Source organism: Eulemur rufifrons, chromosome 10 (assembly GCF_041146395.1).
Source record: "Eulemur rufifrons isolate Redbay chromosome 10, OSU_ERuf_1, whole genome shotgun sequence".
NCBI lineage: Eukaryota > Metazoa > Chordata > Mammalia > Primates > Lemuridae > Eulemur > Eulemur rufifrons.
The window spans coordinates 3,286,205-3,298,968 of record NC_090992.1 but is presented as its reverse complement, the minus strand read 5'-3'; the positions used below and the strand labels follow the sequence as shown (position 1 = coordinate 3,298,968).

The following is a 12,764-nucleotide window of genomic DNA, read 5'->3' as shown; positions in this document are numbered from 1 at the left end:
GGCACCAAGATCAGCTCTTGGAGGAATGTAGGCTCTAACCTCACCTGGTGCTCTCTGCAGAACTGAGAGTGCTTGCCCAGGGACCCAGGGCAGGACAGACCAATAAAGGGGTGTGTGTGTGTGTGTGTGTGTGTGTGTGTCTGCACTTTCCCGGACACCCATGCCCTGAGGAATCCTCGCACATCCTTAATGCTTTGTTTTGGGGACCCATCATGTCTTCAGCTTCACCTCCTGCTACTTTCCCCTTCACCCCTCCGCTCCAACCTCACACTTACTATGTCTTGACTATTTGGGACATGCTTTTGCTTCAGGGCCTTTGCACTTGCTGTTCCTCATTCTTGGAACACTCCTTCCCCACATATTCACGTGGCTTGCTCCATGAATTTCTTCAGGTCTTTGCTTAAATGTTACCTTCTCCAGGTGGCCTTCTCTAAAATTTGAAACCTCACTCCTATTGCCCTTCCTGGCCTTATTTCCCTCCACAGCATTTAGACCATCTGACATAACATCGTTCTTTGCCCAGTAAACTGCAAACTCCAGGAGGGCCAGATTTTGCCTGTCATGTCCACTGCTTCACATCCGGCACCCAAATTGGCGCATGGCACAAAGTATGTCCCCAGCACTTAGTTGAATTAACGAATGCATGGATGGCATGTATGTGCACACTGCTCTGCAAACTTTGGAAGTAAAGTGTAAAGCACCAAGGTGAGGCGGCAGCGTCTGGTCCGCTTCTATCCAGCGCAGCCTCAGGGCTGGGGCGAGTCTTTAATCACGTCCCTGATCCCCAGCAGCGGCGGCAGGGTAAACTTCACTTTAACCCTGAGGGATGTCTATTATTATTCAAATTTAGTGCACAGCTGGGTGGAGAGGTGGCCTCCCGCTCCACACTTTGGAAGGAGGGGAGCAGAGGGAAGGCCCCTACTTAAGCACCCGGGGTAGGGCACTAATGCCCTCAGGCGACAAACCAATTTAGGACTGTAAGGATGGCCTTTGAGGCGACCCCTCTTCTTACTGCTTGTCTGAAGTTTTTTAAAACAATGTGTGTGATGATAAAGAATCACTGTTTATTAGTGAATCCCAACTAGGGTCCACAAGCGGACGTTTGCTGAACGGAAGCAGCTGACCGCTCCCGTGCGCAGAGCAGGTGCGGACTCGGGGGCGAGGACTCGGGTCTGACTGGGAAGAAGCCGGGGAGCCGGGGTGCGGCGGTTGGTCTCGGGGCAGACAAGCAGCGGGGCTCCAGGCGCGGGGCTTTGCATCGACTGGGGAGAGAAAGTGGTGGCTAGTAACAGCAACTGTGCCTCCCTCACCGGGTTAATGGCAAGCTACTCGGCATGAGGTGGCGTAGTGCTCGCGGCCAGGCACACGGTAGGCGCTCCCTCGAGACGCCGGGCTGGAGCGCGCCCTGGAGAGGCGCCTCTCAGGGGACCTGATCCCTGTCAAAGACGCGGCTACGGGCGCTCCCCGGGATCGCGGTCGGACCCTGCGTCCGGCGAGCCGCCGGTGCCGGGCTGCCGCGGGGACCGAGCGGCCGGCGTCGGGCGGAGCGCGGGGCCGGGGTCAAGGCCGGGGCGCCGGCGGCGCGGGGAGGGGCGGCCGGACGCGCGGGGCCGGGATGGGATGTGACGAGCGCGCGCGGTGCATTGTGGGAATCCCGGGCCGCGGCGACTGGTTCCAGTTCACTCGGCCGCGGAGCCCGGCGGAGGGGGCGAGCGCGGGGCGCGCGGGCGGGAAGCGAGGAGGCGGGCGGGCCAGCGAGGAGCGCGGAGAGAAAAGGCGCGAGCGGCCGAGAGGGCTCCGGCCGAGACACCTTGCTGCTGCCGCCGCCGCCGCCGCCGCCGAGCCGCTCCGTAAGTGCCTCGCGGGCCCCCTCGCCGCGCGCCCGGTCCCCGCCGCTCGGGTCCCGCCGCGGCGCCTGCCCGGGAGCGGCCGGGCCTGGCGCGCACCGGGCGGCTCTCTCGGCCGGGCTCGAGCCGCTGGGCTCCGCGCGGCCACGCCGGGGCCTTGCGCGCGCACGGCGCCCTCCGGGCCCTGCCCGGCCGCGCGGGGTTCCCTTTGGTTTTGTTCAAAAAGCAAACCCGGAAACCAACTTCTCTTGGAAACGCATCCTTTGCCCGCGCCTGGCGCTTTTGTGGGAAGGAGACAGCGCGGGCCCCTCCCCCGGCGACCCTTCCCCGGGCTGGCGCGCGGGCCGGGCCGAGGACGAGGAGGCCCCGCGGCGCCGGCTGGCCGGCCTGGGCCTGGGCGCCCGGGAGCTGTTGTGTGCGGAGTTGCACTTGGTGAGGCGCCCGCCGGCCCGCGAGTTGCCGGCCCGGGCACAATAAGTCGGGCCCCAGGGAGCCGAGGTTTAGGCGTCTGGCTCGGTACCTGCTGGGAGGGCAGGGCGGGGGCTGGGGGCCACTCGCGGGACTGAAGCCAGGCTGGGGGGGTGGGGGTGTCCTGGGATGGGCTAGAGAGGGGCCGCGGAACCCCCGCTGCTCCTGATTGTCTCGGTGTTGGCCTTTTGTTTGCTTTGTGGTTGGAAGGGTTTTTGTTTTTTGTTTTTTTAAGGTAACTCTGGAAGGCTCTAGGCTCCCTGGGTGGAAAAGGCCAGCAGGGAAGAGACTCGCTGGGGTTGGGGTGGAGTGGGGAGGTGAGTGCACAGGATGCTGCTGGCTGTGTCACCTGACAACAGGTGTGCGAGATGGTGCTCCCTACCCCCACTCCTGCAGGGACCACAGAGCATTCAAGGAACTGGTCAGTAGATTGCTTGAAAGATTCTTTTAGACAAGATGTTAGGAAAAATGTTTCTGAGTTTGAAAGTGAGAGACTTCTGTACATAAAGCCGAAACAAACCTTGAATTCAACAATTACAATTACCATAAACTCCTTGTAAGATTTTAATGATCCAATAAACACCACATAAGAATAGACAATTGGACGGCCATTCTTGCTAGCTTCCTTCTTTTTTTTTTTCCACTTTTGTGGTTTGAGGTTTTACTTTTAAATGTGGGGGGGGGGGAGGTGCTTTGTTCCAAGGCTCCCTGCTCCAGGGAGTTGGAAATTTTTGAACAGCCTTAGAACTGGTTGGGAGACTCCAGTTGTAAATTAGGTGGAATCCACCTACTGCAGGCCACCTTTAGTGTACTAGCCTGTTCTCAGAGATGTTCTTAACCCCAAAATGGACACCTCATGCCTGCAACTGGAATCAATGCCCACTGTACACAATCAACCAAAGTTGGGCAGCAGCATCTCAAGCTTGCACAAGAGACTCTGATGAGGACGAATATGTTTTTAAACTTATTTTTTTCTTAAACACGACAGCGGCAAAACTCTTAAGACTTCAAATTCTTCCCCACTTTAGTTTTACAAGGAGAGAGGGAAATCTCTTTAGTCTGTTCTTTTGTTTTTATCTGTTACCATTGTAAATGCTGATTCCTAGGTAAGGCATGGGGGGACATGTGAGTAAAAATTGTGGAAATTCAGGTAAGAATAGCTCACACTTTATCAAACTTTGAGAATTGTCTGGAACTTCACATGTGGCATACCATGTCACTGGCTTGGTTTTTACCAAATGGGCCAGAGCTAGGGAGTGGTATATCTCAGTCTGCTGTTGCTTCTGGTCCCAGAGAGAATAGAACTTGGGGTGAGCCCCTCATTCCTTCCCCATTGAGAGGCTCAGAGTACATTATTCTGGGACCTGCCTCTAATACCTGCAGAGCTAATACTGCCCCAAGTCACCGAAAGGAGATTTATTTAAAAAAAAAAAAAAAAAAAAAAAGCATAGACTGAAAACCTCAAGCTAAAAAACCCAACAAAAGTCTTTGTGCGGTGTTCATCAGACTTTCAGCAGCCTCTGGTTCTTATTTTAGTGTCCCCAAGGATTTGTGACAGGATTTTCAGAGCCCCATTCCTGGAACATGGGCTGGGAAGGGACATGAGTGAGTGAGGCCTTCCCACATTCTGTAGGTTTAGGGGTCCACTGGGCCTTGCCTCAACTCTTCCGAGCGAGCCTGCGTGGTTCAGCTCTGCATTCCGAAGAGTTGTGTAGCTTGTTTGCTTGGATCAGCCCTGCCAGGTCCGTGTCTTATAGTCTTGCCATAGATACTTCCTGACAGTCAGCTCTGGTTCAGGCACTGGGGACACGGCCATGATTAAGAAATGCCCAGTCCCTGCCCTAGGGATGCTGACATTAGGAGGACAGCAGAGGCAAGTGGCAATTATAAGGTCAGTGCAGGGGAGTCCACAGTAACCCCCAGCAGAGATAGTGACCTGGCCAAGAGCAGAACCTTACTGGCATGGAAAAGTTAAACAGTAGTTGGCCAGGCACAGGGGCAGATGGGGACAAGTGTTTGAAGCCTGGGGAACTGCATGTGCAGATCTCAGAGGAAAAGAACCGCAGTCCTGTGGGGTATTGCCAGAGGCTCAGATGGCCAGGTCCTGTGGGGAGTCAGGTGAGGCTGCATGACAAAGGGACAAATCACAGAGGACCCTGATCAGAACCACACCTTATCCTAAGAGTGGTGAGAGCCACTGAAAGGTTCTGAGCAGGAGAGACAACACGATCAGATGTTCTTTTATTCCTATCGGAAAGGCTACATCTACTCAACAGATGATGAGTGGCTTCTAGATGCTAAGCCTGTCCACTGAAGGTCACCTTTTAACTTTTCTCTGATGGCTTTCCACTGCAGTGGTTATCTTAGAATTTGGCACGTTTAAAAGAGAGGAAGTATGTAGGAAAGTTTCCTTGTGAAGCGGGCAGACACAGTGACTTGCTGTTACAGTGCAGTGATGGTTCCTTCAGTGCTGCTCAGGAAGCACACCACGGAGTGAGTCTGCAGGGAAGAAATTTCAATCCCAGACTGGCTTCTCGAAAACTGTTCCCTGCTTATGGTTAATGACACTTGTGTTTGGGTTTTGCTCCCCTACAACCCCTGCCATTAAAAACCTAACACATGAGTGAGATATATCTGCTGAAACAAAATGCATGGTTTAGGACTTACTGCTATCTCAGTTTGTCTCTTCTGTTTGCAATCCTCTGGTTCACTGAGGGCGGACCATAGATTCTTCAATCGTCTGGCTCACTTTATGGTGTAGTGTTTTATGAATGGAGAGAAATGTTTTTCTGATTGGCTAGAGTACAAGAACATGTCTCTGTTCTAAGCCAATCAGAGCACAGCTTGTGAACCCCAGCTCTGTAAGCAGTGGCTGTACAGTATATCCGCATGCCTCTGGGGACGTGACACCGTTAATCATTTGGTATGGTAGGAGCAAATGGAAGAGAATGCCGTAAACAGGATTAGTGTTCTGCCCTTCAGACTTAAATGTCTCAGGTTTGCCTTCATGACTGGAGTTGATGGGAAGGTGACAAATGCATGTGGCTATGTGGGCATGTATCCAGCGGCAGGGAGCGGATGGGGCAGTCCTCCCTCATCAACGGTATTTTGAGCACTGGTAGCTCAGATTCCCTGGTCCTCAGGGGCTGGAGATAGGGCTGTCTAGCAGCTCCCCAGCAGTTCTAATCGACACTTCATTCGGGATCAATATGCACGTATTCATTGCTTAGATAATAAAAGACTTCATGACTGACCGTCCCAGTGGTTTCATGAGTACCCTGATGGTTCGAAGTTTTCCTCTGCCATAGGTTGAACAGGGGTCGGTCTCTTACAGGTGTGCAGAAGGTAAGTATTTTCCTCTGGCCTACATTACTGAGCCAGAGGCCAGAGGAGAGATGTTGTAGCCGTAGAATTGTCACAGAGTTATAAGGCCTCTGTGTGACCCATGCTCAACAATCAGGACAGTTGGAGTGTTCACTTCCTGGGGATTCCCAAGGTGGCTCCACAAGTTGGGAGAAAGGGCTGGAAATTGCATTTGCAGAATACTTCACATAAGATTGAGGAAAGTAATTGAATATATTAGAGAATAGGGGCTGACTGAGGGAGATCACAAGGCTCCTTCTCCTGGGCCCCGGGGACCACAGCAGACAGGTCCACTGAAGGAACTGGGGGGGACTCAGCCTGGTGGGGCTCTGGTTGCTGGAAGTGGGGAGAGAGGGGTTGGAAGTCAGCTGGGCCTCGTGCAGAGGGCCAGAGTCTGGGCACGGGGCTGCCCCAAACTAGACTGTGACTGGGGGACAGAAGGCACAGCTGCAGCAAGAGTGCAGAGGTGGGAGCTCCTTGATGGATCTGCACTGCCAGAGAAGGCGTTGGGACCACTGGGTAGGATCACTCCAGACAGGGCTGGAGAGCTGTTCCAGACTGAGCAAGCGGCAGGTGCTAAAGGGTGCAGGTGGGAATGAAGGTGGTTTGCAGGGCAGCGAGCAGCCTGTTAGGGTGCCTGCTGGGCGTGGGGGGCCTCCATGGCACTCTCATTTCTCCTAGCAGCAGACAGCGTGCTGTTCTTGCATCCACCGTATTCACGGGCACTTCACAGGCAGCCTTCTGTTGGGTCCTGTGCTATGAGAACAGATTGCACCGTCCCAGTCACGTCTTGATTGTTGAGGGGCCTGTGGACAGAGACTTTGCCTCTCACCCAAGCCTGGCTCATCTTTCCAACAGCTCCTCTTCAACAGTTTGTCTTTGGGTAAGCTTTGAGGTTCTGCAAACAAGGTGAATGTTTATCGTGAATGACTCAGTCAAAGGAGTTGCGAAGATAAAGACCACAGACATCCCTTCAGGATCAGCCACAGAATCTTCATTTTCTAGGCTGATAACAGCCCAGAGGGCGGCCAAGCTAACGTGCAGTGAGGAATGGATGTGGGGTTGCCTGAAGACCTGTCACTGTCCCCAGAGCATATGGGGCCATCAGGATGGGTGAGGCTTCCTGGTTTATGGAAGGAAGGACACATCTTTGTCAGTTTTACCAGACTGATAGCTATTCTCCTGTGACCAACTTCAGTGCCCTGCATAGAAGCTGGGCACTTAAGAAGCTGCTTTGCCTGTGACACAGGACTGTCTGTCCCTCAGGTCAGGCGAATGCAGGACATGGGTCAAACGGGGCCCAGCAGGCTTTGGCTGGTCACTCAGACACTGGCTTCAGAGTCAGCTTTCAAATTGGTTTGTCATGTGGCAGAGACTGACTGTTTCCTCTTTTCTTGTGAGCAAATAGCTGGAGTACATTTCCCAGCCTCTCTTGCGATTAGATGTGGCCTTGTGAGCAAGTTCTAGCTGATGGCTCATCGTCAGAAGTGCTGTGCTCCACTCTCAGGCCTGGCCCCTTGAAAGCTTTGTGTGTTCTCCGTGGTCTTTCCCTTCCATGGCAACCCTGGGAGTCAGCCATGGAAGATGTCAGAGTCACAGGATGGGGGGAGCCTGGATCCATGAATCACTGCATGGATGAGAAGCACCAGACCGTCATGGAAACCCATTTTGGAATTTTCATGAGTGAGAAACAAGTCGTAGGGACTTATCTGTTACAGCAGCTAGCAGCACCTTCTCACTGCAAATGTCCCAGATCTGTTCTGTGAGAAGGTGACCTTTTCTCACCTTACACATACGTCTTTTTTGTGAACTACTGAGCACTCGCTCAGTGAGTGAGTATCAGGCCCCTTGCACACATCTTTGATCCAATTCTGCTACCAATCCTTTGAGGTCCTTTGTGTCATCTCCGTGTGACAGATGAGAAAATAGGTTCAGAGGGGTTAAATCACTTGCCCAAGGACACACAGCCAGAAAGTGGCAGAGCCGTGACTAGGATCAGGTGAGTCTGACTTTGGCCTTCTAGTCACTAATCGTGATGCCCAGTTGCCACTTGCCTCTCAGCCGCTCTCCCGACTGGTGCTTGGCCAGAGCTGCCTGCTCACCTCCATGGACTTCTGAAGAGCAGGCTGGGCCTGGCCCACTCACGGGCTTGTCTGGAGATTTCGCGCTATGAGGTGATTTTCCAAAGGATGTTTCAGAAACCAGCACACATCGTTGGATGTCATGAGGCCGCGTGGCTTAGTCAGAATTCGTTCATAGCTGCGGCTGCCACTGGGGAACTGTAGTTAGGAGTGCAGATAGAACCCGGGGAGGGCTAAAGAACACAGTCTCGGCAAGAATGCCCCCTCGGTGGGCACACAGACCTGAGACCGCTGTGTTGGAGGGGAGCCTGGCTCACCGAGAGGAGAAGACGTTCCGCCAGCAGGTGGTGGTGGAGGACCCGTGATGTTTTAGACCTTTACGGGGACACGGGGACCGGGGACGAGTTCGCTGCAGTGCCTGGCACTGAGTAGCGTGCGGTTCGGCTGAGTTGGAGAGACAGGCACGCAGACGCGTGCTGGGATACACGCTCTGGGAACAGAGCAGCGAACATTTCCAGGCTGTAGTCAGGTTCAAGAAGCCTCCATGACAGAGGGGGCATGTGAGTGTCAGTTCAGCGGGTCGACGAGGGGACAAAGGGCATTCCAGGCAGGAGACACAGCATGTCCAAAGACGTCCTTGACACAGCATGGCAGGCTCAGGAGGTCGGGCTGGCCTGAGGCATCTAAGCCCGGGCGGGGTGGCAGGAGGCAGTGCTGCAGAAGTCGAAGGACAATGTTTGTGGCTGGCGCGGGAGCTCAGGCGGATGGGGAACCGTCAGGGTAGGCAGAGGGGCCTCTGGTGTCTGCGGAGAAAGACTGGTGCTGGGAGAACAGGTGAGAACCAAGGCAGGGGGTGGTGAGGAGAAGCAAAGAGGTTGGGGAGGTTCTGCAGGCGGGTTCAGCAGAGCGTGGCTGATGCTTGGGTGCCGTGGGGTAAGCAGGAAAGTGGGGGCCAGGCCGACTCCTGCGTGGGTAGCTGGTGCATGATGTTGCCGCTGATGGGGCTGCGAGCCCCAGAGGAGTGCAGGGTGCCCGGGGGACTTACAAGTGAGCCCTTGCTGTAGGGTCAGAGCAGAGTTCCACAGCTCAGCAGCCATGTATACACCGGCATTCTGGGTCTCTCTGTCGCTCAATGAGCAGTTAGGACTTGGCAGGGTGCGGTGCCGGGTTCTAGTCACAGAGGCTTTTACCTGCCTCCAGCATCTCTCCGGAGCGGGACTTCAGCCACCGTCACTCCACTGGGCATGGCGGCACAGCAGCTCGGGGTGCTGAATTCTGCTGTCTGCTGCCCTCTCAGCTATCTCTGTCAGGCAGATGACTTGAAATGCTCTTGGGGTTATGGAGATGTTAGGTGTGGACCATGGCATGTCCCCCAAATGTCCCCAGTATAGAGTTAAGCATCAGAACAACTCCCAGCCCTGTGGTCTCCACCAGTCACAAAGGCATGGACTGCTGGAGCTGGAGGGGCCACACCATGGAGCCTGACCTCAGTTTATCAGTAAATGGGAGATCTACCTATTCTTCCATGTTCCATAGGAAGATTTCTAGGATGCTCCAGAACATGCTGGGGCCCCTCACATCCCCTCTCCCAGCACCCTGCCCTGGCCCTTTGAAGTGCTCATCACGATTATCATTTAAATGATTTATTGTCCACGTCTACCTGGCATAGTTCCCGATGTGAATACATGAATGAACGGAATGCTTTCTGTAAACATTCGAGACCTTGCTGAGTGGCGCTATGCTGGGAAGACAGTCAGGGGCGCCCTCCCGCTGCCCACAGCCTGCTGGGAGAGATGGGCACCTGCGTTCATTCGTTGCTGGGGGTGCAGTGCTTGCAGCCCAGCGGAGGGAGCAGCAGATCCCAGCACTCAGAAGGGTGGGCAGAAGGCAAGCGTGAGGGATAAAGGGGGCCCTGGCAAAAGGGAACAGCCACTGCAAAGGCAGGGAGAAAAGAAGTTGAAGGGCATTTGGGGAGAACCTCATGGGGCTTCCTGTGTCCAAGTTTAGACCACGAGTGGCCCAAGGCGAAGCTGGACAGGTGTGCCAAGCCTAGATTTCTAGGGCATTGCGTGGCAGGCTAAGAGTCCTGGTTTTGTCTTGGGCATCGTGGCAGCCATGGAAAGCTGGCAGGACCTGTGCCTTCGAGGGGACCAGAGTGCCCCTGGAAAGGGATCCTGACTGGCGTTCCTCTTGCCTTCGCAGTGTGCTTACTGATCCGCCTCCAGGACCACCGCCATGTCGAGCCGCGGTGGGAAGAAGAAGTCCACCAAGACCTCCCGCTCTGCCAAGGCAGGAGTCATCTTCCCTGTGGGGCGGATGCTGCGGTACATCAAGAAAGGCCACCCCAAGTACAGGATTGGAGTGGGGGCCCCCGTGTACATGGCTGCGGTCCTGGAATACCTGACAGGTGAGTGTGCCAAGTTAACCCAGACGCCACTGGCTCAGATGCAGCAGTTCTGATAGCTTTTCAAGGACCGTTTTTGTTTCTTTAATTTTGAAACATTTAAAACCTACATAAAAGTTGCAAGAACAGTGCAGCGAACATTTTCACCCAGATTCACTGGTTTGCCCCATTTGCTTTCTTGCCCTCACCCTGCTGTGTGTGTGCATGCATGCACATACATGTGGGTGTTTCTGTGTTTGTTTCGGGGTGTCAAATATTAATACAGTCCATTTTGAAATTTCCTCAATTGTTCCTATAATGCCCATTCTAATTTTGTCTGGTTTTCTTTCCCAATCCAGGGTCCATGATTTCAGGATCACACATTGTATTTGATGGCCAGGTTTTATGAGTCTTATTTGATCTTGACAATTCTCTAGCTTTTTAAAAACATTTTTCATGACACTGACATTTTTGAAGAGTTCAGGCCAGTTTTGCAGAATGTCCTTCATTCTGGCTGGATTTGGGATCAGATGCAGGTGACACATGTTGTCAGGAGAATCGCATCAGGAACGCTGCGTGTGCTGTGAGTTTGCCCCGTCCCTGGTGATGTGCCCTTTGCTCATTCAGTTATGGTGGCATTTGCTGGAATCTGCACATCCCGTGTCACAGTCTGTCACCCAGTGGCTTCAGCAGCCCTTGACGGTTTTAACTGAATCTGTTGCTACTGTGGTGGTTGTAAAATGGGTTTTCCATTTCCTTCATCTCTGTGTTTCTCAGTTGCATTCCTCTGCAGGGGAGAGCCTTCCTCCTTTTTATTTTTGTACTATCAATGTTGGCTCATGGATTTTTGTTAATTTAGTGAGCTATACCTCTCTTCACATCAGTAATTTTAATATCCAGATTATCTCAAATTTGACCTTTAAGCTGGTCCTTTTGCCATGTCCCCCTCAATTTCTGTACATTCCTTTGCTTTCTAACACAGTCAGATGTTCCAGCCTCACCCTGGACTTTCCTTGCCCCAGTCTTGGAATCTGCTATCCCTCGAAGGGGTCCTTGGTTCTTTCCACAGACAGAATCTTATCTGTGGCTCCACAGCAATCGTGAGCAGCCAGCTGGGCAGGGATGGGTGTGACCCCCATTTTTAGTGATGAGAAACCCAGGCCTCACAGCAATCAAGGACTTGTCTGGGGTTGCACAGAACCTGAGGGGTCACATCCTGCTGTCCTGGGAGCTGCAGTGCTTTTACCACCTGCTGCTGAGACGTGATCAGGTGGGTCTGTGGGCATCAGGAGGGAGTACCCTGATTCTGGCAGCCACCTCCCCTACTGCCGGAAGGGGAGATGCGCAAGGCAGGTGCCTCTGCCAGCGTGATGCAGCCACGCAGCTGAAGGGCTGGGTCTCTTCCTGCTCTCCCAGGCCTCTCAATTAGGCAAGGCCAAGAGTTCCGCCATAGCGAACATGTTCATCAGGGAGGGAAAGCTTTTGTGTTTTACTGAAAGCATTTAGGCGTGAAAAGTAATTGTGCTAGATTTATGAGATGTTTGCACATATTTTGGGACTTTTGACTTTCTGCTTGGCAGAGACTTGTATAGGTGGCATGCCTGGTAGTGTGAGCTGAGCAGAAGTCTTCTCACTGTGTATCAATAGATGAGAAAACAGGCCCAGAATTAAGGTGACACGCCCAGGAAAGCTATGTATAGCATTGGCAATCAGCCAGGGAGACCAGGGGAGAAGTCGCTAGATAGGAAGCAGAGGACATTCTTGTTTTTGCCTCACAGTTGCATGCTGTGTGACCTAGAGTGAGTCACTTAACTTCTCTGGGCCCCAATTTCCTTACAACTCACATGGAGACAACTGTTCCTACCCCACCAACTACAGGCTGCTGTGAGAGCCAACGGGGAAATGCTCGAGTAATGGCAAAGCTGCTGTGCTGTGCAAACCCGGCCAGCCCATGCTCCCTGGCTCCCGAACGCCATGACGGCGCGTGCTGGGGTGTTCACAGACAGCGTCATCAGATAAAGTGCAGCATCGGTTTCATGCTTCCATCTGGCTTCCTCCTTTGTGGGCAGGTGTGAGGGGCGAATGCCGTTGCTCCACTGTGTCTCGGGCAGCTACTGCCTGTGCCACACGCAAGATCTGTCCGTGTCCCTCGTCTGTGCCTGGCTGGCTCTGAATCTGAGCCCAGTGCTCATGGGGTCAAGGTCAGAGGTCCATTCTCATGGGGCTGGGGGCCTTGACTCAGTTGTGCCCACATCTGTCATCCCTGTCCCCGGCTGTCATGATCACAAGGGGGTGGGGCTGGTCAGGGCAGCCTGTTGCTGTTGCTGGGAAAGAAGCTGAGAGCGAATCCCCACTCTGGCGTCAGCTACATCGGCTCTTGTGTACTCAAGAACGATACATGTTTTTGAGTTTTGTAAGGTCTTCCCAGCAGGGCTATAGTTAGCTGAGTCTGATCCATTTCCTCTGCTGGCCTGCAGCACTGAGTCATGGGCACAACCATGCCTGTCCCCAACGTGGAGCCTGGCCTGAGGGACCCAGGAGAATGTCCTGAGTGGTTAGTGCTGTGCCAGTCACTGCTGTGGTCACCTGTGTCCTGTTTCCTGATGGGAGAGGAGGTGGACT

General features: G+C 53.8%; 1 protein-coding gene across 7 annotated transcripts in view; it reads left to right on the top strand.

Moving 5' to 3' along the window:
• Window positions 1–1,059: 1,059 nt before the first annotated feature.
• MACROH2A1 (macroH2A.1 histone) overlaps window positions 1,060–12,764 on the top strand; it is a 62,381-nt gene continuing 50,676 nt past the window's right edge. For 5 of the 7 annotated variants that reach the window (XM_069483652.1, XM_069483651.1, XM_069483648.1 and 2 more), the window contains exons 1-2: window positions 1,675–1,850; window positions 9,962–10,166. In XM_069483652.1, coding sequence (XP_069339753.1) covers window positions 9,995–10,166 — 172 coding nt within the window. In that variant the 5' untranslated portion in view covers window positions 1,675–1,850; window positions 9,962–9,994. Of the gene's footprint in view, window positions 1,159–1,674; window positions 1,851–2,261; window positions 2,280–9,961; window positions 10,167–12,764 lie in introns of those variants that run through there. The other 2 variants (XM_069483646.1, XM_069483647.1) reach the window with 2 other exon arrangements.